The 25,295-nt window shown below is 50.8% G+C and overlaps 1 protein-coding gene across 1 annotated transcript in view; it reads left to right on the top strand.

The window, feature by feature from the left end:
- Positions 1-23,537, top strand: part of KLHDC4 (kelch domain containing 4) — a 57,135-nt gene extending 33,598 nt beyond the window's left edge. Inside the window, exons 6-12 of the mRNA XM_060083725.1 lie at positions 4,000-4,092; positions 14,964-15,123; positions 18,729-18,804; positions 20,691-20,899; positions 21,415-21,820; positions 22,465-22,599; positions 22,987-23,537. Of these exons, the coding sequence (XP_059939708.1) occupies positions 4,000-4,092; positions 14,964-15,123; positions 18,729-18,804; positions 20,691-20,899; positions 21,415-21,820; positions 22,465-22,599; positions 22,987-23,045 (1,138 nt within the window). The 3' untranslated portion in view covers positions 23,046-23,537. The remainder of the gene's footprint in view (positions 1-3,999; positions 4,093-14,963; positions 15,124-18,728; positions 18,805-20,690; positions 20,900-21,414; positions 21,821-22,464; positions 22,600-22,986) is intronic.
- Positions 23,538-25,295: the final 1,758 nt, after the last annotated feature.

The raw sequence follows: 25,295 nt of genomic DNA, 5'->3' as shown, positions 1-25,295 counted from the left end.
CATATAAGGTAATTCTCCATATGTATGTTCCTATTGCCATTTTGTTAATTCTTTTGGATTTGTTTTTGTAGGTCTTTTTTCTTCCCTTCTTTTGTTCTCTTGTGATTTGATGACTATCTTTAGTCTTGTGTTTGGATTGCTTTTTGTGTGTGTGTGTCTGTTGTATCTATTGTAGATTTTTGGTTTGCGGTTCCCATGAGGTTTTGGTAAAGCATTCTATATATTGAATATATACAAGATTGTTTTAAGTTGCTGGTCTCTTAATTTCAAACACATTTCCTATATCCTGCATCTGTACTTTCGTCTCCTCACGATTGCTGGTTTTGATATCATATTTGTGTGTGAGTGATTTCCTACCTTTTTTGTGTGTTTGCCTTTACTGGTGAGCTTTCCCATTCATAATTTTCTTTCTAGTTGTGGCCTTTTCCACCTAGAGAAGTTCTTTTAGCATTTGTTGTAAAGCTGGTTTGGTAGTGCTGAATTATCTTAGCTTTTGCTTGTCTGTAAAACTTCCAATTTCTCTTTCGAATCTGAACGAGAGCCTTGCTGGGTCGAGTATTCTTGGTTGTAGCTTTTTCCCTTTCATTACTTTAAATGTATCATGCCACTCACTTCTGGCCTGCAGAGTTTCTGCTGAAGAAACCTTATGGGGATTCCCTTGTATGATACTTGTTGCTTTTCCCTTGTTGCTTTTATTATTTTCTCTTTGTCTTTAATTTTTGTCAGTTTCATTAATATGTGTCTTGGCGTGTTCCTCTTTGGGTTTATCCTGTATGGGACTCTCTGCACTTACTGGAATGGAGTGAGTATTTCCTTTCCCATGTTAGGGAAGTTTTCAGCTATAATCTCTTCAACTATTTTCTCGGGCCCTTTCTCTCTCTCTTCTTCTAGGAGTCCTATATTGTGAATATTGATGTGTTTCATGTTGTCCCAAAGGTCTCTGAGGGTGTCCTCATTTCTTTTCATTCTTTTTTCTTTATTCTGGTCTGTGGCAGTAATTTCCACCACTCTGTTGTCCAGCTCATTTATTCATTCTTCTGCCTCATTTATTCTGCTGTCGATTCTTTTCAGTGTATTTTTCATTTCAGTTATTGTGTTGTTCATCTGTTTGTTCTTTAAATCTTCTAGCTCTTTATTAAACATTTCTTGTATCTTCTCGGTCTGTGCTTCCATTCTTTTTCTGAGATCTTGGGTCATCTTTACTATAATTACTTTGAATTCTTTTTCAGATAGGTTGCCTATCTCCACTTCACTTAGTTGTTCTGGGTTTTTATCTTGTTCCTTCATCTGGCACATATTTCTTTGTCATCTCATTTTGTCTGACTTCCTGTGTTTGTGGTCTCCTTTCTGCAGGCTGCAGGATTGTAGTTCCTCTTGTTTTTGGTGTCTGCCCTTGGTAGGTGAGGTTGGTCCTGGGCTTGTGCAGGCTTCCTGGTGGGAGGGACTGGAGCGAGCCCACTGGTGGGTGGAGCTGGGTCTTGTCCCTCTGGTGGACAGGCCCATGTCAGGGGGTGTGCTTAGAGGTGACTGTGAGCTCAGTACAACTGTAGGCAGCCTGTCTGCTGATGGGTGGGGCATTGTTTCCCCTGCTGGTTGTTTGGCCTGAGGCATCCCAGCACTAGAGCTTGCTGGCTGTTGGGTGGGTCCAGGTCTTGGTGCCAAAACGGTGGCCTCCAGGAGAGCTCACGGTGATCATACTCCCTGGGGCCTCTGCCACCAGTGTCCTTGCCCCCACTGGGAGCCACAGCTGATCCCTGCCTCCCCAGGAGACCCTCCAAGACCCGCAGGTAGGTCTGTCCCAGGCTCCTGTGGAGTCACTGCTTTGTGCTGGGTCCCGTTGCACACGAAGTCTTGTGTGTGCCCTCCAGGAGTGGAGTCTCTTGTTTCCCCCAGTCCTGTGGAGCTCCTGCACTCAAGCCCTGCTGGCCTTGAAAGCCAAGAGCTCTGGGGGCTCTTCCTCCTGAGGCCAGACCCTCAGCGTGGGGCTCAGAATTCTCACTCCCGTGGGAGGACCTCTGCTGTATAATTATTTTCCAGTTTGTCGGTCACCCACCTGGCGGGTATGGAATTTGATTATATTGTGAAAGTGCCCCTCCTACCATCTTGTTGTGGCTTCTTCTTTGTCTTTGGGTGTAAAATATCTTTTTTTGTAGGTTCCGGTCTTTTTAAAAAAATGTTGTTTGTTTGTTTGTTTACTTATGGCTGAGTTGGGTCTTTGTTGCTGCGCGCAGGCTTTCTCCAGTTGTGGTGAGTGGGGGCTACTCTTCTTCGCAGTGCACGGGCTTGTCATTGTGGTGGCTTCTCTTGTAGCGGAACATGGGCTCTAGGCATGCGGGCTTCAGTAGTTGTGGCTCATGGGCTTTAGTAGTCGTGGCTCATGGGCTTCAGTAGTTGTGGCACGTGGGCGCAGTAGTTGTGGCTCGCGGGCTCTAGAACACAGGCTCAGTGGTTGTGGTGCACAGGCTTAGTTGCTCCGCGGCATGTGGGATCTTCCCGGACCAGGGCCCGGACCCATGTCCCCTGCATTGGCAGGCAGATTCTTAACCACTGCACCACCAGGGAAGCCCTCCAGTCTTTTTTGTTGATAGTTGTTTAGCAGTTAGTTGTGATTTTGGTGTTTTCTTGAGAGGAGGTGAGCTCGATCCCCTACTCCACCACCTTGTCTGGCATTGAGGGGCTGCTTGTAGTCTGGATGCTTTGCCGCCCCTTTCCTCAGTGTATGCTGGACATTATCCCCTTGACATGGGGTGTACAGGTGCGGTGGCCTGTGCGCGCTCCTGGTATGGCGGGGGCAGCGATCAGCACCCGCTTGTTGGTCTCACCGCGGTGGCAGCAGCCCCTGAGCCTTTTGGACAGCGGGGGCAGTGATTGACCCCTGCTCCCAGTTCTCGTAGTGGCGGTGGCGGCCCGCATGCTCCCAAGAAGGCAGAGACAGTGATCGGCGCCTGCTGGTGGGTCTCTTGGTGGTGGTGGCCCATGCCCTCCTGAGACAGTGCAGGCAGCACTTGGCACCTCTTCATGGGTCTTGTGGTGGCAGTGGCGGCCCGTGCACTCCGGGGACAGTGGGGGGCAGTGCTTCGGGTCTCCTTGTGTGTGTCTTAGCAGTGGCGATGGCCCGTGCCTGCCTCTAGGGGCAGCGCTTGGGACCTGCTCGTGGGCTTTGTGGTGGCGGCCCGTGCACTCCGGGGACAGCGGGGGGCAGCGCTTCGGGTCTCCTTGTGTGTGTCTTAGCAGTGGCAATGGCCCATGCCCGCCTCTAGAGCCCATGATGGTGGTGGTGGCTCACGCCCAGCCCAGAGCTCGTGTAGGTGGTGTCCTGTTGACTGAGAGCACATGCACAAGGAAGGAAGCTCTTATGGTGGTCCTGCTCCTCTCCTTACATGCCCCCCAACAATGGCGCCTTGCCTCTCTGACAGGCCCAGGCTTCTTCCGAGCACACCCTCAGCTGCCACAGTCCAGCCTCTTCAGGCTGTCTCTGTGTGCCAGCCCTGGTCCTCTCCCTGGGTCTGACCTCCAAAGCCCAAGCTTCAGCACCCAGCTGCCCCCCGCACCTGTGGATGAGTGTCTCAGGCTGGGGACTGCAGGGCAGCTGTACCGACCGTCTGTGCAGGGCACTCTCCGTGTTGCCTTCCGCAAACTGGCTGTTACTCTCTCCTCGGAGGCTTCAAAGCTCCCCGTCTGTCCAGGATGATCTCCCTGACGATGAGTGGACTTCCCAGGGTGCAGGAACCTTTCCTCCTTCACAGCTCCCTCTCTGGGGTGTAGGTCCCGTCCCAACTCCTTTCACTTTTTTTTTCTTTTTCCTTTTGTTCTACCCAGTTACGTGGAGGTTTTCTTGTGCTCTCGGAAGTCTGAGGTCTTCTGCCAGCATTCTGTAGATGTTCCGTGCGAGCCGTTCCACGTGTAGATGGATTCTGGTGTGTTTGTGGGAGGAGGTGAGCTCCACCTCCTACTCTTCTGCCATCTGCCAAGCTCCTCTTTTTTTTTGTTCAATTTTAGATCACCAGGCGGTCCTTCAGGACGGAGTGGACATCGGATGGTGGCCTGGAAGAGACAGTTAATCCTTTTTGGTGGCTTCCATGAGAGTACAAGGTCAGTACAAATAGGAGGATCATGTTTCCTGGAGCAGTGAGGAGTGGGCTCCTTATGTGAAGAACCATTCTGAATACATGTGGAAAATGTTGCCCATCCCTTAAAACCAGGGCCAGCGGCTTGGGCAGCTGCAGAGGAGGGCCCTGAGCTTGGTTTAATGCTCTGTTGTCACTGTCGTGGGATTCTTCATAATTACTGAACAGAGGTTCCCACAGTTTTATTTTGCACCAAGGCCTGCAAGTAATGTGGCCAATCCTATCTAAGATGGGCTCTCAAACTTCAGCCTGTTGAGAATCCTCTGAAAGGCTTGTTCAGACTCTGATTTGTGACTCCATTGGCCTGGGATCGGGCTGAGAATCTGCATTTCTTCAGGCTCCAGGTGATGCTTATCCTGCTGGCCAGGGAACCCCACTTTGAGAACCACGAGGCTAAAATAACTTTAAAATCCACCCGTTGGGGAGCATGCGGCAGCCTGCATCCTGCAGAGGGCACTGAGGGGACATCCAGGTCTCCTGTGCCTGGTTGTGTCACCACAGTGCTTATGTGCCCAGCCTGGCGGCATGTTCTCTGGGGGTTTTAAGCCCATCATCTATACTGATACTTTCTTGAATGTCCTTATTAGTTCAGTCCAGAAAAAGAAGACACTTGGTGAACAGGTTAGTTCCTTCCACTGTCGTAAAACGCTCAGGTTCTGGGTAAGACATCCAGACTGCTCTGATGCCTGGCGCAGGCCACGCAAGTGGTGCTTTTCCTCTGACCTCGGGCCGTGTCCGACACGGTGGGTGGATGGCTTTCTCGCTGGAGCCTCGTTTCACATGCCCCTCTGTTTCCTACTCCTTTAAACACTAACGTGCTCATCAACTGGTGGTGGTGGCAGCACGCACGCTTCTTTCAGTGTGACTCCATTGGCACACGTTTTGTATGACACTCGCTGGCTCGTGAAAATAAGTCCTTGCACATATATGTGGAGAGAGTGGTGCTCGGTACGTTAATGGGAGTGAGTGTTGCTGGGTTCACTGTTTCCTACCCGAGCTGAGGCATCCTGGTGTCGATCTGGCTCAGTTAAGGTTTCAGGTTTTTTTCACGAACAAAAAATATTTTCATTAGTTGAGAAAAGGGGATATAATTCTTGTTTCTTTTAATTCTTTTTTTATTTTTTAACATCTTTATTGGAGTATAATTGCTTTACACTGTTGTGTTAGTTTCTGCTGTATAACAAAGTGAATCAGCTATACATAGACATATATCCCCATATCTCCTCCCTCTTGCGTCTCCCTCCCACCCTCCCTATCCCACCCCTCTACGTGGTCACAAAGCACCGAGCTGATCTCCCTGTGCTATGTGACTGCTTCCCACTAGTTATCTATTTTACAGTTGGTAGTGTATATAAGTCCATGCCACTCTCTCACTTCGTCTCAGCTTACCCTTCCCCCTCCCCGCGTCCTCAAGTCCATTCTCTACGTCTGCATCTTTATTCCTCTCCTGCCCCTAGGTTCTTCATAACTTTTTTTTTTTCGTTAGGTTCGATATATATGTGTTAGCATACAGTATTTGTTTTTCTCTTTCTGACTTACTTCACTCTGTATGACAAACTCTAGGTCCATCCACCTCACTACAGATAACTCAATTTCATTTATTTTTAGGGCTGAGTAATATTCCATTGTATATATGTGCCACATCTTCTTTATTCATTCATCTGTTGGTGGACACTTAGGTTGCTTCCATGTCCTGGTGATTATAAATAGTGCTGCAATGAACACTGTGGTACATGTCTCTTTTTGAAGTATGGTTTTCTCAGGGTATATGCCCAGTACTGGGATTGCTGGGTCATATGGTAATTCTCTTTTTAGTTTCTTAAGGAACCTCCATACTGTTCTCCATAGTGGCTGTATCAATTCACATTCCCACCAGCAGTGCAAGAGTGTTCCCTTTCTCCACATCCTCTGCAGCATTTATTGTTTGTAGATTTTTTGATGATGGCCATTCTGACTGGTGTGAGATGATATCTCATTGTAGTTTTGATTTGCATTTCTCTAATGATTAATGATGTTGAGCATTCTTTCATGTGTTTGTTGGCAGTCTGTATATCTTCTTTGGAGAAATGTCTGTTTAGGTCTTCTGCTTATTTTTGGATTGGGTTGTTTTTTTTTTTTTTTTTTTTTTTTGCTGTACGCGGGCCTCTCACTGCTGTGGCCTCTCCCGTTGCGGAGCACAGGCTCCGGACACACAGGCTCCGCGGCCATGGCTCGCGGGCCCAGCCGCTCCGCGGCATGTGGGATCTTCCGGGATCGGGGCACGAACCCTAGTCCCCTGCATCGGCAGGCGGACTCTCAACCACTGCGCCACCAGGGAAGCCCTGGGTTGTTTTTTTTTTGATATTGAGCTGCATGAGCTGCTTGTAAATTTTGAAGATTAATCCTTTGTCAGTTGCTTCATTTGCAAATATTTTCTCCCATTCTGAGGGTTGTCTTTTCATCCTGTTTATGGTTTCCTTTGCTGTGCAAAAGCTTTTAAGTTTCATTAGGTCCCATGTGTTTATTTTTGTTTTTATTTCCATTTCTCTAGGAGGTGGGTCAGAAAGGATCTTGCTGTGATTTATGTCTAAGAGTGTTCTGCCTATGTTTTCCTCTAAGAGTGTTATAGTGTCTGGCCTTACATTTAGGTCTTTAATCCATTTTGAGTTTATTTTTGTGTATGTTATTAGGGAGTGTTCTAATTTCATTCTTTTACATGTAGCTGTCCAGTTTTCCCAGGACCACTTAAAGACTGTCTTTTCTCCATTGTATATTCTTGCCTCCTTTATCAAAAATAAGGTGACCATATGTGTGTGGGGTGATCTCTGGGCTTTCTATCCTGTTCTGTTGATGTATATTTCTGTTTTTGTGCCAGTACCGGACTGTCTTGATTACTGTAGCTTTGTAGTATAGTCTGGAGTCAGAGAGCCTGGTTCCTCCAGGTCCATTTTTCTTTCTCAAGATTGCTTTGGATATTCGGGGTCTTTTGTGTTTCCATACAGATTGTGAAATTTTTTGTTCTAGTTCTGTGAAAAATGCTAGTGGTAGTTTGGTAGGGATTGCACTGAATCTGTAGATTGTTTTAGGTAGTATAGTCATTTTCACAATGTTGATTCTTCCAGTCCAAGAACACGGTCTATCTCTCCATCTGTTTGTGTCATCTTTAATTTCTTTCATCAGTGTCTTATAGTTTTCTGCATATGGGTCTTTAGTCTCCTTTAGGTACATTTATTCCTAGGTATTTTATTCTCTTTGTTGCAGTGGTAAATGGGAGTGTTTCCTTAATTTCTCTTTCAGATTTTTCAAAATTAGTGTATAGGAATGCAAGAGATTTCTGTGCATTCATTTTGTATCCTGCTACTTTACCAAATTCATTGATTAGCTCTACTAGTTTTCTGGTAGAGTCTTTAGGGTTCTCCATGTATAGTATCATGTCATCTGCAAACAGTGACAGCTTTACTTCTTCTTTTCTGATTTGGATTCCTTTCGTTTCTTTTTCTTCTCTGATTGCTGTGGCTAAAACTTCCAAAACAATATTGAATAATAGTGGTGAGAGTGGGCAACCTTGTCTTGTTCCTGATCTTAGTGGAAATGGTTTCAGTTTTTCACCATTGAGAACAATGTTGGCTGTGGGTTTGTCATATATGGCCTTTATTATGTTGAGATAAGTTCCCTCTATGCCTACTTTTTGGAGGGTTTTTATCATAAATGGGTGTTGAATTTTGTCAAAAGCTTTTTCTGTATCTATTGAGATGATCATATGGTTTTTATCCTTCAGTTTGTTACTATGGTGTATCACATTGATTGATTTGCGAATATTGAAGAATCCTTGCATTCCTGGGATAAACCCCACTTGATCATGGTGTATGATCCTTTTAATGTGCTGTTGGATTCTGTTTGCTAGTATTTTGTTGAGGATTTTTGCATCTTTGTTCATCAGTGATATTGGCCTGTAGTTTTCTTTCTTTATGACATCTTTGTCTGGTTTTGGTATCAGGGTGATGGTGGCCTCGTAGAATGAGTTTGGGAGTGTTCCTCCCTCTGCTGTATTTTGGAAGAGTTTGAGAAGGATGGGTGTTAGCTCTTCTCTAAATGTTTGATAGAATTCGCCTGTAATCCATCTGGTCCTGGGCTTTTGTTTGTTGGAAGATTTTTAATCACATTTTCAATTTCAGTGCCTGTGATTGGTCTGTTCCTATTTTCTATTTCTTCCTGATTCAGTCTTGGCAGGTTGTGCATTTCTAAGAATTTGTCCATTTCTTCCAGGTTGTCCATTTTATTGGCATAGAGTTGCTTGTAGTAATCTCTCATGATCCTTTGTATTTCTGCAGTGTCAGTTGTTACTTCTTCTTTTTCATTTCTAATTCTATTGATTTGAGTCTTCTCCCTTTTTTTCTTGATGAGTCTGGCTAGTGGTTTATCAATTTTGTTTATCTTCTCAAAGAACCAGCTTTTAGTTTTATTGATCTTTGCTGTTTCCTTCATTTCTTTTTCATTTATTTCTGATCTGATCTTTATGATTTCTTTCCTTCTGCTAACTTTGGGGTTTCTTTGTTCTTCTTTCTCTAATTGCTTTAGGTGTAAGGTTAGGTTGTTTATTTGAGATGTTTCTTGTTTCTTAAGGTAGGATTGTATTGCTATAAACTTCCCTCTTAGAACTGCTTTTGCTGCATTCCATAGGTTTTGGGTCGTCGTGTTTTCATTGTCATTTGTTTCTAGGTATTTTTTGATTTCCTCAGTGATCTCTTGGTTATTAAGTAGTGTATTGTTTAGCCTCCATGTGTTTGTATTTTTTACAAATTTTTTCCTGTAATTGATATCTAGTCTCATAGTGCTCATAGTGTTGTCGTCGGAAAAGATACTTGATACGATTTCAGTTTTCTTAAATTTATCAAGGCTTGATTTGTGACCCAGGATATGATCTATCCTGGAGAATGTTCCATGAGCACTTGAGAAAAATGTGTATTCTGTTGTTTTTGGATGGAATATCCTATAAGTATCAATTAAGTCAGTCTTGTTTAATGCATCATTTAAAGCTTGTGTTTCCTTATTTATTCTCATTTTGGATGATCTGTCTATTGGTGAAAGTGGGTTGTTAAAGTCCCCTACTGTGATTGTGTTACTGTCGATTTCCCCTTTTATGGCTGTTAGCATTTGCCTTATGTATTGAAGTGCTCCTATGTTGGGTGCATAAATGTTTACAGTTGTTATATCTTCTTCTTGGATTGATCCCTTGATCATTATGTAGCATCTAAAATTAAATAGACTTTATTTTAAAGTCTTTTTTGGCTGATATGAGAATTGCTATTCCAGCTTTCTTTTGATTTCCATTTGCATGGAATATCTTTTTCCATCCCCTCACTTTCAGTCTGTATATGTCCCTGGGTCTGAAGTGGGTCTCTTGTAGACAGCATATATATGGGTCTTGTTTTTGTATCCATTCAGCCAATCTGTGTCTTTTGGTTGGAGCATTTAATGCATTTACATTTAAGGTAATTATTGATATGTATGTTCCTATTACCATTTTCTTAGTTGTTTTGGGTTTGTTATCGTAGGTCTTTTCCTTCTCTTGTGTTTCCTGCCTAGAGTAGCATTTGTTGTAAAGCTGGTTTGGTGGTGCTGAATTCTCTTAGCTTTTGCTTGTCTGTAAACATTTTAATTTCTCTGTCAAATCTGAGTAAGATCCTTGCTGGGTAGAGTAATCTTGGTTGTAGGTTTTTCCCTTTCATCACTTTAAACATGTCCTGCCATTCTCTTCTGGCTTATAGAGTTTCTGCTGAAAGATCAGCTGTTAACCTTATGGGGATTCCCTCGTATGTTATTTGTTGTATTTCCCTTGCTGCTTTTAATATTTTTTCTTTGTATTTAATTTTTGATAGTTTGATTAATATGTGTCTTGGTGTTTTTCTCCTTGGATTTATCCTGTATGGGACTCTCTGTGCTTCCTGGACTTGATTAACTATTTCCTTTCCCATACTAGAGAAGTTTTCAACTGTAATCTCTTCAAATATTTTCTCAGTCCCTTTCTTTTTCTACTCTTCTTCTGGGACCCCTAATGGGTCTCTGAGACTGTCCTCAATTCTTTTTTTTAAAAAATAAATTTTATTTATTTATTTATTTATGGCTGTGTTGGGTCTCCGTTGCTGTGCGTGGGCTTTCTCTAGTTGCCGCAAGCGGGGGCTACTCTTCGTTGCAGTGTGCAGGCTTCTCACTGTGGTGGCTTCTCTTGTTGGGAACACGGGCTCTAGGTGCACAGCCTTCAGCAGTTGTGGTACACAGGCTCAGCAGTTGTGGCACGTGGGCTCAGTAGTTGTGGCTCATGGGCTCTAGAGCGCAGGCTCAGAAGTTGTGGCCCACGGGCTTAGTTGCTCTGCGGCATGTGGGATCTTCCCAGACCAGGGCTTGAACCCGTGTCTCCTGCACTGGCAGGCAGATTCTTAACCACTGTGCCACCAGGGAAGCCCCTGTCCTCAATTCTTTTCATTCTTTTTTCTTTATTCTGCTCTGCAGTAGTTATTTCCACTATTTTATCTTCCAGGTCACTTATCCGCTCTTCTGCCTCAGTTATTCTGCTATTGATCCCTTCTAGAGAATTTTTAATTTCATTTATTGTGTTGTTCATCAGTTTTTATTTGCTCTTTAGTTCTTCTAGGTCCTTGTTACACGTTTCTTGTAGTTTCTCCGTTCCATTTCCAAGATTTTGGATCATCTTCACTATCATTATTATGAATTCTTTTTCAGGTAGACTGCCTATTTCCTCTTCATTTGTTAGGTCTGGTGGGTGTTTGCCTTGCTCCTTCATCTGCTGTGTGTTTTTCTGTCTTCTCATTTTGCTTAACTTACTGTGTTTGGGGTCTCCTTTTCTCAGGCTGCAGGTTCATAGTTCCTGTTGTTTTTGGTGTCTGTCCCCAGTGGCTAAGGTTGGTTCAGTGGGTTGTGTAGGCTTCTTGGTGGGGGGGACTGGTGCCTATGTTCTGGTGGATGAGGCTGGACCTTGTCTTTCTCTCGGGCAGGTCTGTGTCTGGTTGTGTGTTTTGGGGTGTCTGTGACCTTATGATTTTAGGCAGCCTCTCTGCTAATGTGTGGGGTTGTGTTCCTGTCTTGCTAGTTGTTTGGCATAGGGTGTGCCGCACTGTAGTTTGCTGGTTGAGTGGAGCTGGGTCTTAGTGTTGAGATGGAGATCTTTGGGAGAGTTTCTCCGTTTGATATTACGTGGAGCTGGGAGGTCTCTGGTGGGCCAGTGTCCTGAACTCGGCTCCCCCACCTCAGAGGCACAGGCCTGACACCCGGGCGGAGCACCAAAACCCTGTCATCCACATGACTTAGAATAAAAAGGGGGGAAAAAAGAAGGAAAGAAAGAAAAATAAATAAAATAAAGTTATTGAAATAAAAAATAATTATTAAAAATTAAAAAGTAATTTAAAAAAAGAAAGAAGACAGCAACCAAACCAAAAAACAAATCCACCACTGATAACAAGCGCTAAAATCTATACTAAACAAACCAAAAAAAACCCCGACAGACAAAACCCTAGGATAAATGATAAAAGCAAAGCTATACAGAGAAAATCACACACAGAAGCATACACATACATACCCACAAAAAGCGAAAAAGGAAAAAAATACAAATATCGTTGCTCCCAAAGTGCACCGCCTCAATTTTGGGATGATTCGTTGTCTATTCAGGTATTCCACAGACGCAGGGTACATCAAGTTGACTCTGGAGATTTAATCCGCTGCTTCTGAGGCTGCTGGGAGAGATTCCCCTTTCTCTTCTTTGTTCGCACAACTCCCGGGGCTCAGCTTTGGATTCGGCCCCGCCTCTGCGTGTAGGTCGCCGGAGGACGTCTGTTCTTCGCTCAGACAGGACAGGGTTAAAGGAGCCGCTGATTCGGGGGTTCTGGCTCCCTCAGGCCGCGGAGGAGGGAGGGGCACGGAGGCGGGGCGAGCGTGCGGCGGCAGAGGCCGGCGTGACGTTGCACCAGCCTGAGGCGTGCCGTGCGTTCTCCCACGGAAGTTGTCTCTGGATCCCGGGACCCTGGCAGTGGCGGGCTGCACAGGCTCCCGGGAGGGGAGGTGTGGAGAGTGACCTGCGCTCGCACACGGGCTTCTTGGTGGCGGCAGCAGCAGCCTTAGCGTCTCATGCCCGTCTCTGAGGTCTGCGCTGATAGCTATGGCTCGCGCCCATCTCTGGAGTTCGTTTAGGCGGTGCTCTGAACCCCCTCTCCTCACGCACCCCGAAACAATGGTCTCTTGCCTCCTAGGCAGTTCCAAACTTTTCCCCAGACTCCGTCCCGGCTAGCTGTGGCACACTAGCCCCTTCAGGCTGTGTTCACGCTGCCAACCCCAGTCCTCTTCCTGCGATCCAACCTCCGAAGCCGGAGCCTCAGCTCCCAGCCCCCGCCCGCCCCGGCGGGTGAGCAGACAAGCCTCTCGGGCTGGTGAGTGCTGGTCACCCCCGATCCTCTGTGCGGGCATCTCTCTGCTTTGCCCTCCGCACCCCTGTTGCTGCGCTCTCCTCTGTGGCTCTGAAGCTCCCCCCTCCGCCGCCCGCAGTCTCCGCCCGCGAAGGGGCTCCTAGTGTGTGGAAACCTTTCCTCCTTCACGGCTCCCTCCCACTGGTGCAGGTCCTGTCCCTATCCTTTTGTCTCTGTTTTTTCTTGTTTCTTTTGCCCTACCCAGGTACGTGGGGAGTTTCTTGCCTTTTGGGGGCTCTGAGGTCTCCTGCCAGCGTTCAGTAGGTGTTCTGTAGGAGTTGTTCCACATGTAGATGTATCTGTGGGGAGGAAGCTGATCTCCACATCTTACTCTTCCACCATCTTGAAGGTCTCCCAGGGTATAATTCTTAAGTGCTTTGGGAGGAGATTTTTAAAGTCGAATTTAAATAAAACAAGGAATGATTGTGTATCCTTAAAGGCATAATCTGGGTATAATAGTGCTTAAATTTCATGTCTCGTCACAAAGTTCATCAAGTGGTTTTTACAGAATTCACTTAAAAACCAAGCTATTGGGAGGGTAGGTTATTATCTCAAGTTAAAGATGAGGAAACCAAGATAACTGTTAAGTAGTAGAACTTGTCCTCGACCAAAGATTGCGGATGTTCAGTTACTCCCATATTCTGTCGTGCTGCACCCCCTGGCTCCCTGTCCTGGTCCATCTGCTGCCCCTGGTAACGTCTCCTGCTCCTGGTTTGTCTTTTGCCTACACCCTGGTTTTCTGTCCTGGTTAATCTCCTACCCCTGGTCCGTCTCCTGCCTCCACCCCGGCTCCCTGCCCTGTCCTGGTCCATCTCCTACCCATGGTCCATTTCCTGACCTGCAGGTGTTTAGTTTCTTGCCATTTTGGAGAAGAGAGCCTGCTCTGTTTTTTAAAATTCATATTTAAAAGATTTTTGTTTGCATTTAAAACCCTTTACAAAGCAAATAATTGTTTGCCATTGCAGACAGGGGGGTTCATGAGATGTCAGTGTGTTAATTCAGCCCCTGTTGTGTGCGGGACAGTGAGTGGGGTCTACATAGGCCCTTCTCCTGAAACTCACAGGTTACAAAATGAGTCAAGTTTTACAGTGGTTGTAACTTGGAACCATTTCAAATTCAGAACGTTTTTCAAAGCTATTATCTGTTACTTTGTTTAAAATTATTTTTTATGAAGTATTTCAAACATATAGCAAAGTTGAAGTTCCTCAAACAACTATCTGTGTGGTCACCATCCATATTAAACTAAGTACAGTTTGACCTTTAAAACCCAATGACAGTTGTTATTTACCGTAGGGTGCAGAACAGAGTATTTCTTTTCCTGGAAATTTACAACGTGAAATCTGAGAAAACTGTGGAATGTGGTGAAGTCTTTTAAAAACTGTGCTCCTGGTTCCTCAGCTCATCTACTAAAAGCCCTCCTCCCACGGAAGGACGTGTTTGGTGGAGAGTCCACGTGGCTCATCCTGTTCCCAGTGCCCTGCTTTGGACAGCATTCCGGGGGAGCACAGTGACCTGCACGCTGGCTGCAGGGCGCCAGACTTGGGTGATCTGAGTGCAGCAGGAGAGTCAGGAATCATGTCTGACTGGTGGGGCTGCTCGCTCCTTCCATGCATCCATGCTTTCTTCCTGCGAACATCGGGTCCAGCTCTCCGTGTGGAGTAGCTGGGGAGCATCTCTCATTCTTCTGTGTAATTCTGACCCAAGTCCCCTTGGCTTTGCCCGTGGCCACCTGTGAAATTCCCGTCAGGACACACGGTTGCCTCTGTGTCTCTGGCAGAACCGCTGCTTTCCTCACACACGTGCTCCCTCCTCAAGGCCCCATCTCTGTTTTGAGTCCTTTGCCACTGAAGTCCCAGGAGCATTGAGCAGGGCAAGGCCACTGTGCCTCTTGGAATGCCTCAGCCATGTCCTCTTGGCTTTTGCTCCGGCTTGTGGGCTCCAGGAGTTCTCTCTCAGTTTCAGGAATGCTTTGCCCCATCTCTGCCCAGCCCGGGGTCTCCACAGCCCTTGCCAAGCTGTAATATCTCCCTTCTGAGTATGCAGGGTATTGGTACCTAGTTCACTGTCCCGCTTAAAGTTACACATATAGAAAACTAATGTAATTGTTTGCAAGACTGTGATTGTATGAACTGTGTAAGGATGTATCACATAACTTTCAGAATGAAAAGACTTTCGGATCCAGGCATGTTACAGTGCTTCTCTGGGCCAGCGTTATTTCTAGCTTCAAATGCAAACCCACATGTGCTTGCTGTCCTTTCTTATGAATTTAAACTTTAATTAAACCAATAACTTAGTACATATGGTAGCAAATGTACCTTTATTTTAAATCAAGTTCACTTTTTCATGTCACCGCCTTTTTGTTTGTGTTCCTATATTATAACAGAGATTACATCTATTACAATGACCTGTATGCCTTCAACCTGGACGCTTTCACGTGGAGCAGGCTGTCCCCATCCGGGACTGGGCCCACACCCAGGTCAGGCTGCCAGATGACCGTCACTGCCCAGGGCGGCATCATCATCTACGGGGGCTACTCGAAACAGGTAAGACGTGCGTGTGGGATGCAGAGTGACTTCTGTCTGCTGCCTTTTCAGTTTTGCCAGCGATGAAAACTTCAAATAATAGTTCATTAGATTAATAGGAACAGTCCTTTCTGTTGAATAAGAACTGGACAGAGGTGGTGTTGATCTGCTCCTGTGTGAACATACTGAGCTTCTTTACAGTCACGCTGCGTTCTCATCCACACGCCCCCGAACCATGCAGCGTAAATGCTGGCTGTGGCAGGGAGGTGCCCTGGCCACCGCCTTCCACCCTGCCACACCCCCACTCAGCCAGCGGCCAGCCCTTGTTCTGGAAAGGAAAACTGACTTGGGATTTGTGGTTGTGACCTGCCTGGGGCATGGCTAGACGCGTGACAGTTGGGAGGGCCCTGCGAGACAGGCGGCTGTCTCCAGCAGCTGTGCACAGTGCCCAGAACTGATGCTTTATCACAGCAGATGCTCCTCGGAGCAAAACCGGATGATGAACAGCAAGCCCTTGTTAAGCTGATGCCACTTTAATCAAAGCAGCGCCTGATTCCCAAATGCTGCTTTTCTGCAGCCACATGGACAGCTGGGGGATGATCCGAGTCCCTTTGATTCAGGGGCCACTCACGCCAGGCCTTCAGCATTTGATGGCAGTGAGAAGCTGCTCTGTTTGCACTCACGGGGGATTTACCAGAGTAGGTGATAAAGACGTGGGTGTGATACTGGGGTTCTTCTGGGTTGGAACGTCCTCCGCAGGCGCGGCGTAGTGTTGTGACCCTTGGTACACGTCTCTCTCAGGTGTCTTTGGGTTCCGTTAATACTGTATGAGACAGAAATGTGCGAGCGGCGGAAGGAATGCTCTGTCAGGTGCACGCCCAGGTCACCGCTCCGCGGCGTTAGCGTCCACTCCCCCTTGCGGAGGAGCTGAGACCCCGTTCAGAGCCTCGCACGCCCTGGGGGAAGTTTGACAGCTCCAGAGCTTCACGCCCATTCTGTGTCCTCTAGTCCAGTGAGGAGAGTGAGTGTCTGACCAGTGTGATGCGCGTTACTGGAAGGACGGCGCAGGCCACTGGGTGAGGGACTGGCGCACGAGCCTCTCATCACCCGTCAGGCAGGGGAGGTGGAGCGGGCGTTCCCTGCTTCGGGGGAGCCCGCGGCTGCAGCCTCCTTGCTTCCCCAGCCCCGGGCTCTGCCACGCTGGCCACTGTGTGGAAGCCGTGGCCCTGGGCGGGCGGAGCGGCGGTCTCAGGGAGGGCTCTGGTGTACAGGCCTCGGGGGGGGTGTTTAAATGTGACAGCATGAAAGTTCCCCTTAGCTCGTTGGTTCTAAGGAAGGATGGTTGCTGTTGGCAGAGCAGTGCCGTGGATGCCAGCAGGTGCGGGAGGGCGAGGGGCTGAGAGGGAAGGGCTGGAGCCCGGCTGTGATCAAGTTTGTAACACAAGCAGACGGCACTGAATTCCTGCAGTGTGCCGCCAATGGGCAAGGCCTCGTGTGGATTTATTTTTATTTTTTTAAATTTATTTATTTTATTTATTTATATTTGGGTGTGTCGGGTCTTCGTTGCTGTGCGCGGGCTTTCTCTAGTTGCGGCGAGCAGGGGCTACTCTTCGTTGTGGTGTGTGGGCTTCTCATTGCGGTGGCTTCTCTTGTGGAGCGTGGGCTCTAGGCACACGGGCTTCAGTAGTTGTGGCACGTGGGCTCTGGAGCTCAGGCTCAGTAGTTGTGTCACTTGCACTTAGTTGCTCTGCGGCACGTGGGATTTTCCCAGACCAGGGCTCAAACCCGTGTCCCCTGCATTGGCAGGCCAATTCTTAACCACTGCACCACCAGGGAAACCCCTCATGTGGATTTAGTTCCTGCGAGTGCTGGGCTTTTGGCTTGGAAGCGTGGGCATGGGAGTGGCAGCCAGTTCCCCTGCTAGCCTGCTGGAAAAGGGGAATATGCAGTCTCAGTAACTGTCCGTGATGTGCAGAGATTGCATCACTTGACGTGTGCACCTGTTTCCGGAGGAGAACAGAAGAGGCGTGCGCCTAGCTCTCCTTTCCTAGAGACGGCTGCTTCCCACGCGTGCCTCACGTTGACCCTCCTTGGTTCTAGGACGGTCAGGTCACAGGTCCGGCCCACGGACAATGGGATTGTTTGTTTTCCAGAAGGAGAATAGGTTTTCCCCCCTTACAGTAAACACAGCACATACTCGTTAGTGAAACAAAACAAAATGAATTACGCACATGTATCCCCGGGCTCTGTCGGCCGACGGAACAAAACACCACCACCCGGCAGCAGTCAGGGTACCTTGTGCCCAGATCTTGGATTCTAGGGCCACCTCCACGAAGTAACCAGGGCTTCTCGGGGAAGTAGCCGATTCTGGAATCGGGGCAAGAAGTGGGCAAGGTGCTCCCGGAGCTGCTTGTAGTGCCAGAGCCCAAGGAAGCGCACGTGAGAAACCTGAGAAACACACCTCAGGCAGTTGAGCAAGGTCCACGTCGGCAGGGCTGGGTCTTGGTGACAGCATGCACCCTCGATAGGATGTGATGGGAAGGACCCTTGACCTCTGGGATCCACCACCCAAAACCCACAGCCCTGTCCAATTGTGCGAACAGTGTCAGACGAGTCCCGGTAGAGGGGACCCTACAAAACACCTGACTGGCCCTCCTCAGTGTCACCAAAAACAAGGTAAGTCTGAGCAACACTCACGGCTCAAGAGGCCTAAGGATTCATGACGACTCCATGTAACGTGGTCCTGGGACAGGAAAAGGACGTTAGGGAAAATAAGGAAATGTGAATAAACTGGGGGCTTCTGTTAATAGTCATTTGTCAGTATTGGTTCATTACTTGTGGCAGATGCACCACACTAATGTCAGATGTTAGCAACGAGGGGAAACAGGCTGCCGCGTACGTGGGAACTTGCGGTACCACCGTCTCCATCTTTCTGTAAATGTAAAACTATGCTGAAGTTACAAGTTAATTAAAAATAGGGAATTTGAAGGACAAAGACGAAGAAGTTAAAATTGCTGAGATCATGCCCCTGAGGAGAGCTGTTTTTCCAGGTCGCTCTCTAAACCCTTCTGCACTGAGGTAGAAGGTGCCACGTGAGGACTGGGGTGCTGCTCGGGAGAGTGAAGTGTGGGGTCCACCCAGGGTCGTAAGCCTGGTTTGAAGCAGCAGACCGGGGTGGAAGGGGGCTGTGCTGTCTGTCTGCAGCTCAGGAGCGCTCTTTAAATGGCTGTGCTGGCTTCTGCACAGAGCGTTCGTTTCATCCTCGCACCGAAGCTTGAATCCCATTATTGGGAAGGCTGTGGGAATTGAGGGCACAGGGGCTGGAGATGGAGGGTGGCTGTGTAATGATAGGAGGGTCCCTGCGGTGACCCTGCCCATCCAGAGCAGGGCTCGGCTCAGAGCCACAGGAAGCTCTGAGAGGAGAGCTCTGGGGTGTCCCCAACCTGTGGTCATTTATTCTGTCTGTTCAGATGCGGTCTGGATGGAACCTGTTGTGTTTCAGATTTTGAGGCTGGTCTGAAGGCTAGCGAGTCACCTCCATGGAAAACGGGACCACGAGCTTGGGGGCCCTTGCGTGGCTTGGCACAGCACGTGGCATTTGTCACGGCTCCCTTTTCCTTTTGCAGAGAGTCAGGAAAGATGTGGACAGAGGTACCCAGCACTCCGACATGTTCCTGCTGAAGGCTGAGGAGGGAAGAGAAGGTACACGCGCCGTGCAGGTGACAGACCACGCGGGTGGTCTGTGTGTCGCTGTGGAAAGCGGGCAGAGGGTCGTGGGGCGGGTGGGGCAGTCCACGAGCAGCCCCCGTGTCCCCTCTGAGGCGTTGAGGGCGCACTGAGTTAGAAACACAGCTCCCTTCTTGGGGGCGGGGCCACGGCATCTGTCATCTCTCATTTGTTCTTGCTCACTGTTAGGACGGAGACTTCTGGAATGCATCTGTGGGGTTGAAATGCCCGCTGTTTTTTTTTTTTTTTTATTTGAAGTATAGTTAATGTACAATGTTGTGTTAGTTGTAGGTGTACAGCAAAATGATTCAGTCGTACATACGTGTATATGTTGTTTTTCAGATTCTTTTCCCTTATAGGTTTTTATAAAACATTGAGTAGAGTTCCCTGTCCTATAGAGAAGGTCTTTGTTAATTATTTTATATATAGTAGTGTGTACCTGTTAATCCCATACTCCTAATTTATCCCTCCCTGCTTTTCCCCTCTGGTAAGCATAAGTTTGTTTTCTTTGTCTGTAAGTCTATTTCTCTTGTGAATAAGTTCATTTGCATCATCTTTTTAGATTCCACATAGAAGTGATCTCATACGGTATTTGTCTTTGATCTCATATGGTATTTGTCTTTCTATCTGACTTCACTTAGTATGATTATCTCTACGTCCCTCCATGTTGCTGCAAATGGCATTGTTTCATTCTTTTTCATGGCTGAGTGATATTCCATTGATATTGATATGATATTCCATTCCACACACACACACCACCCCCCCACATCTTCTATATCCATTCCTCTGTTGACGGACACCAAGGTGGCTTCCCAGCACTCATTTTTAAAGCTCAGAAGTCGAGAGGTGGTTAGTTTGCATGGTGCACGTGATGGGAGAGGGGCCTGAGCGGATGGGGCCCGTCTGGTCCTGGCTGCCCCTTGTCCCCTGTGAGACCCGTCTCCGTAAGACGAGAGGCCTGCTGGGCAGGAACGTTTCCTCTTTCCCTCTGTGACATTCTTCAAGCAGAGGCTGCAGAAAGGTCACGTACAAGGCGTTTCTCAGGTCCCAGCCACGCCGAATTGCGGTGACTGATGGGGACGTGGGAGCCAAGGTTTAGAGCCCCTTTTACATGTCAGCACACTTGAACTTGAAAGTGGACTGTGTTCTAGGCAGTGGGACCCCAGCCCTTGTGCTCAGCCCCCGCGTCTGGCCATCAGGCCCTCGGCCCCCAGTGTAAATAAAGTACATGGTGTGTCCTGAGACGCATCCGGCACAGCCGGGAAAGCCACCTCCCCCAACCACGTGCAGGGCACACTGATGCTTATTCTCTTCTCTTATTTAAAGATCAAGATGCTGGTTGTTGTGAGTGACCTTGTGGCCCACTAACGCATGCCGCTAGGGCTGCGCCTCCAGGGAAGTCTTGCTGTTGGCTGCTTCTATCTTTTTTTAAATGTTCATTAAAGAAAAAACATCCCAGTTCCTTTTTCTGGACATGTTGGGAAGACTCCCACATGTTTTGTGCCAGGCCACATCTTGAGGGTTGCTGCGTAAACACGGCACCCGCCCAGAGGGAAGGACCACAGTGCGTGGCCCACGGGAGGTTCTGAGGGTGTCTGCGGTCGGAGGGCCCCGCCCGAGGGCACAGTATACGGGATCCCCCGGAGCTGATGCGCCCGCCTCTCCCTCACCCTGCCTTCACATCACAGCTGCACGGCACCCCTGGGCAAGTGTTGGGAGGGTGTGTGGACAGGTTCCCTACCTCAGTGCAGACTGACCCTTGAGGAGGAGGCATGGCCTCCAGGGTGTGCCAGACCCGCAGGTGCAGAACGACGGCCATGGCATTCTGAGGGCCCCCCGTCCCCATTTCCTTTCGTCCTCAGGCAGATGGGCCTGGACTCGGGTCAACCCTTCCGGAGCCAAGCCCACCCCAAGGTCCGGCTTCTCGGTGGCTGTGGCCCCAAACCATCGGACGCTGCTGTTTGGGGGTGTGTGTGACGACGAGGAGGAGGAGAGCCTGGAGGGCCACTTCCTCAGTGACCTGCACTTCTACGACCCCGTCAGGAACCGCTGGCTCGCGGGGCAGCTGAAGGTAGCCTGGGCCCCAGACCTGCAGCCGGCGCAGGGCCTGCCCGGCCGTCACCTCCGTTAGTGATGCCCAGGGCCTCCCCGCTCCCTCTGTCTGTGAGGCTCTATGGAGCTGCCGCCATCTTTACTGTCACCGTAAGCAGGGACCGGGTCGCCTCTGCCCCTGCTGCTGGCACCAGCCTGAGAGACGCGGCACAGTGGCTGCTCTCCCGGGACTGACATCCCTGGGGGCTTCATCAGGTCAGGGGCCTCAGAAGCAGGGCCCTATGGCCAAAGGAGGGCGGGTGGTCCACAATGTGGCAAAGGCTGGCTCCGGTTGAAGTGCCTTGGCGCTTCTGAGGGGAGTCAGGCAGCGTGTGAGGGCTGGTGTCTGCCGCCCGTTCCCCTGAGAGGTCACGCCAGGCAGGGGCGGTGTGCTCCCCCAGGGTGGGGGGGCCCAGCAAGTGGGTGGGGGTCCTCTGGCTGTCAGGTGCTCGCTGCCCCCTTCCTGGATCACACGGCCTTGTTCTTTATCGACAGGGGCCCAAGGCGGAGGAGAGGAGGCGCAGGCGGGGCAACAAAGGGGCGCCTGGGGGTGCCAGCGAGCAGGAAGGGAAGGGGCCCGGGGCCCAGGAGCCCCTGCAGGTGGTCAGAGAGCTGGTGGCAGAGGACGGGACCGTGGTCACCATCAAGCAGGGGCTCGCTGCCCAGGGCCCGGCGGGACAGCCCGAGTCCGACGACAGCGATGATGGCCCCAGCGAGGCGGAGGTCCCTGCGGTGGAGCCCAGCCCCCGCTCCAACGCTATGCTGGCCGTGAAGCACGGGCGCCTCTACCTCTATGGGGGCATGTTTGAGGCTGGCGACCGCCAGGTCACCCTCAGCGACTTGTACAGCCTCGACCTTCACAAGATGGAGGAGTGGACGGTCTTGGTGGAGATGGATCCAGGTGAGGGGGGTAGCACCTCTGGGGTTGCCTCGGGAGCCCCCCAACTCGTCCACCCTGCGCCCGCAGAGCGCTGCACGTCTCTGCCCCCTCCCGCCCCCGTGCCCTCAGTGCAGTGGGGAGGGCCCTGTTGCCAGGGGCATGGCTGTGCACGGCCGTCCCTGCAGGGGTCCCGGGGGAGGGAGCAGGCTCACCCCGACACCACTCGTGAGCCTCGGACCTGCCCCGGCAAAGCAGACTGGACGCATGTTTTCCCCGCGGTGCGCTTGTGTGCCCAGGAGCAGACTAGCGGCCCACCCGTCTCCGCTGCCGTGTTGCACCACAGGCTGCGCTGGACTCGGTCACTGCTCAGTCCTTGGGTCTGAGGCTGAAATCCCTTAAAATCCACACGTCTGGGCAGAGGCCCTGAGCGGCTGTGCGAGACGACTGCTGTCTTGGAGCGCAGCTTCTCACCCTGCCGTCTCTGCCTCGGCATGTGGGGATGTGATGTTTGCCGTGAGCTCCAGACGTGCTGGGGGCGGGGCCCCCACACTCACATCTGCATGTCCAGGCAGAAGGTGGGCTCCTGGGGGCGGCCGCGGCTCGCCTGCAGTTTCCCCGGTGGCCTGGCCGTGTTGACACTCTGTGGTTTTCGCTTTTGCTTAAAGAATCTCAGGAGTGGCTGGAGGAGACGGACTCGGAGGAGGACAGCGATGAGGTCAAGGGCGCCAAGGGCGGTGGGGAGGGTGAGGAAGACGAGGACAGCAGCGAGGACGACGAGGACAGCGACGAGGAGGCCAGGGGTGAGTGTGCCAGGGGGGCCGCGCGCGGCCACAGCCGGTGCTGAGGAGGAGCAGCCTCGGGGCCGGGCCCCGCCTCCGCAGGGCTCACAGCTCAGGTCACTTCTCTGCCGGAGCCCTTATTTTTATCGGTGATGAGGGAACGTAAAATTTTACCAAGTTTCTGTTCAAATTGGACTTGGCTGTGTAGGTGCGCTCCTCAGGCCAGCTGAAGTGCTTTTTCTAATTGTGTCGTACGTTTGAGCACTCGCTGTTTAAGCAGGGTCGTAACGGCCTCGTGACGTCCTCCGTGTAATCCGGGTGCTCACAGCACGTTCGCTCCGTCAGGACTCAGGCCTCCTTCCCCGACTGAACGCGTTTCTTTCTTATTCCCCTCCTTCCCCACGAAAGGGCAACGCGCCGCGCCCGGTGAGCCGTTCGCAGTCTCCCTGCCCAGGACCGAGCAGTAGTGGGCGAAGCTGGCGCGGACGACACCGGGCCCCGGAGAGGACAGTGCTGAGAGCCACCCGGGCCGTGGCCGCGGCTTTCTCTGATGACTCGGCCTGAGCCGCACACCAGCCAGAGCTTAGACTGAGGGGGTGGGGTTCCCTGCCCCCCGCGCTGCGTGCGGTTTAAAATAAACTGGACCTGGCGCAGGGGGCTGCTGCCGCGAAGGTGGTCTTCTGTGCAGCCTCCGGGCCCCGGTGGTTCTGGCGGGGCCTCTGGCTGGGTTGGGGCCGAGCTGAGGGCAAGGGGGAGCCGCCTCCACGCACGCGTCACCTTGATCATGAAGTGGAACGCTGCGGGCTTTGCGGGGTTCCCCTCTGCAAAACTAGGAGACGGGTTGTGCCCGCCTGCACGTTCAGCCGACTTTCATTTTTAAAAATTATCGGTAGCCGCCCACCGCCTCCTGTACGCATTTTCTTGGTTCTCTGGAGAATAAAGCGCCGCTCTGCCGTGTGGCTTTGCCTGGGGTCTCTTGGGGTGCCGTGTGCCCAGCTCCTCTGGCCGCTCCCACCTTCGGGGAGGACGTGGTGGAGCTGTGCTCTGCCCTGTCCTCTTCGGGCTCAAGGTCGTCGTTCGCACAGCAACAGAAGAGGACAGGAAGCCGGAGGGCGGGCCCCACTGTCCCCACGCGGCCTTGCCGTCCCGTGCCGGGCACGTCTGGGTCTGCAGTGCGTGGGCGCGCCCACTGGTGCCTGGGTTAATGGCAGGAGGCCGCTCTTCATTTATGTAATTGGGGCACAGCTTGGGCTTTGAATTCACACCAGGGGAATTCATCTTCATCTAAAATATCATCAATAACGAGAAGGCAGGATTCTTAGTTTTCAGTGACAGGCCGAACAACCCATCATTACCTTGAACGGGTCATCCTGCTCATTACTTGGAAGTTAAAAGTGGAGCGTGGGCACACCCACCCCAGCAGAGCGGGCCCGGGCCCGGGCAGGCTTCAGGGGAAGGTTGAGGCCAACTTGCGTAGAAGCAGCCCCTCGCCCCCAAGCCGCACTTACTTTCTCGCCGTGCTCGGCCCCCGCACCTCTGGCCGTGTGACCTCACTCGTCAGACTTCTCCCGCTTGACTGCATGCGGATCAGAAATAGGAAGCTCTCTCCTCGCCTCTGCCCACCAGAGCCTCCCCCTGGTACGGGGCCTGGCAGAGCCCACGGGGGTCCCGGTCACAGGCCTTGGACAGACGCAGCTGTGTGGGGGGGAAGGGCAGGCGCTCCGGCTTCAGCGTCTCACGCGGCTCCTCGTGGGGGCTGGGGCAGGCGGGCAGGGCTCAAAGCCAGGCTGGATGCCATGGCAGGCCTGCGGCGGCCACAGAGGCCCTCCCGGTACCTGCCCTGCGTGCTCGTGATGCGAGGCCCAGGCGTACAGCTCCCGCTCTCTTGGCTGCTGCCTTGGGAGGAGGTTGCTGGGAGAGCGTCGGCCCCAATGCAGGCTTCTGTTCCCGGGGCTGTTGTTATTACAGAGGAGGCTGCAAGCAGGTGAGACTCCAGGGAAGGTAGTTTGGAGTCAAACAAGTTGGAAAAGAAAGAACCCCTGGAAGAAACTTCTGTTTTGCTCTCTGCTTTGCTGTCCTGTCCACGGGGTTATTGCTGAGGATGCCGTTTGAGTGACAGAGGAAGAAAAGCACAAACTCCACACAAGGAGCTGCCTCTGCTGTGTCACCCCTATGGTTAAAGCGTCCCTTCAGTGGGACAGTGGCAGGGAGAGGTGGGCGTACGGTGCAGGACTGCGGGGTCCCCAGGGAGGGCAGTGGCCAGCGCACCGTCCCCCCTTCTGCCTGCTGGCAGCTGGTTTGCTGAACTGAATGCTCCTGGCGCCTGGACGGCCAGCACAGAGCCCTAGGCCTCTGTTCCCTGCATTGCTGGAGCCAAAACAGCAGGATGACAGCTGTATTCAGGGTCAGCGAGGGCCCTGAGTGGACGTCCGTCTTGCCTGCTCCTTGGTTTGCTGACCTGTTGGTAAGACCCCCTCACTGCCCCCCTTTGGACGGGTTCTGCCCCTGTCTCTCGCTGGTGCCCACCAGCTGGCCCCGTCACTCCTGCGGACACCACACCAGAGCCCCTGGAGGGCTTTGTGGGGTTTGAGTGTGAATAGCTGTGCTTTCTCCCAGCTTCCCAGGAGCAGCTCAGCTGGCTGACGGCGTCAGGCTTAGATAATTTGAGAGGGTTGGTCTAAGGCGGTGGAGTCCTTGGGGTTGGACTGAATTGAGCA

Source organism: Mesoplodon densirostris, chromosome 19 (assembly GCF_025265405.1).
Source record: "Mesoplodon densirostris isolate mMesDen1 chromosome 19, mMesDen1 primary haplotype, whole genome shotgun sequence".
Classification (NCBI taxonomy): domain Eukaryota; kingdom Metazoa; phylum Chordata; class Mammalia; order Artiodactyla; family Ziphiidae; genus Mesoplodon; species Mesoplodon densirostris.
The sequence above is the reverse complement of the archived record's forward strand: the minus strand, read 5'-3'. Positions and strand labels throughout refer to the sequence as shown.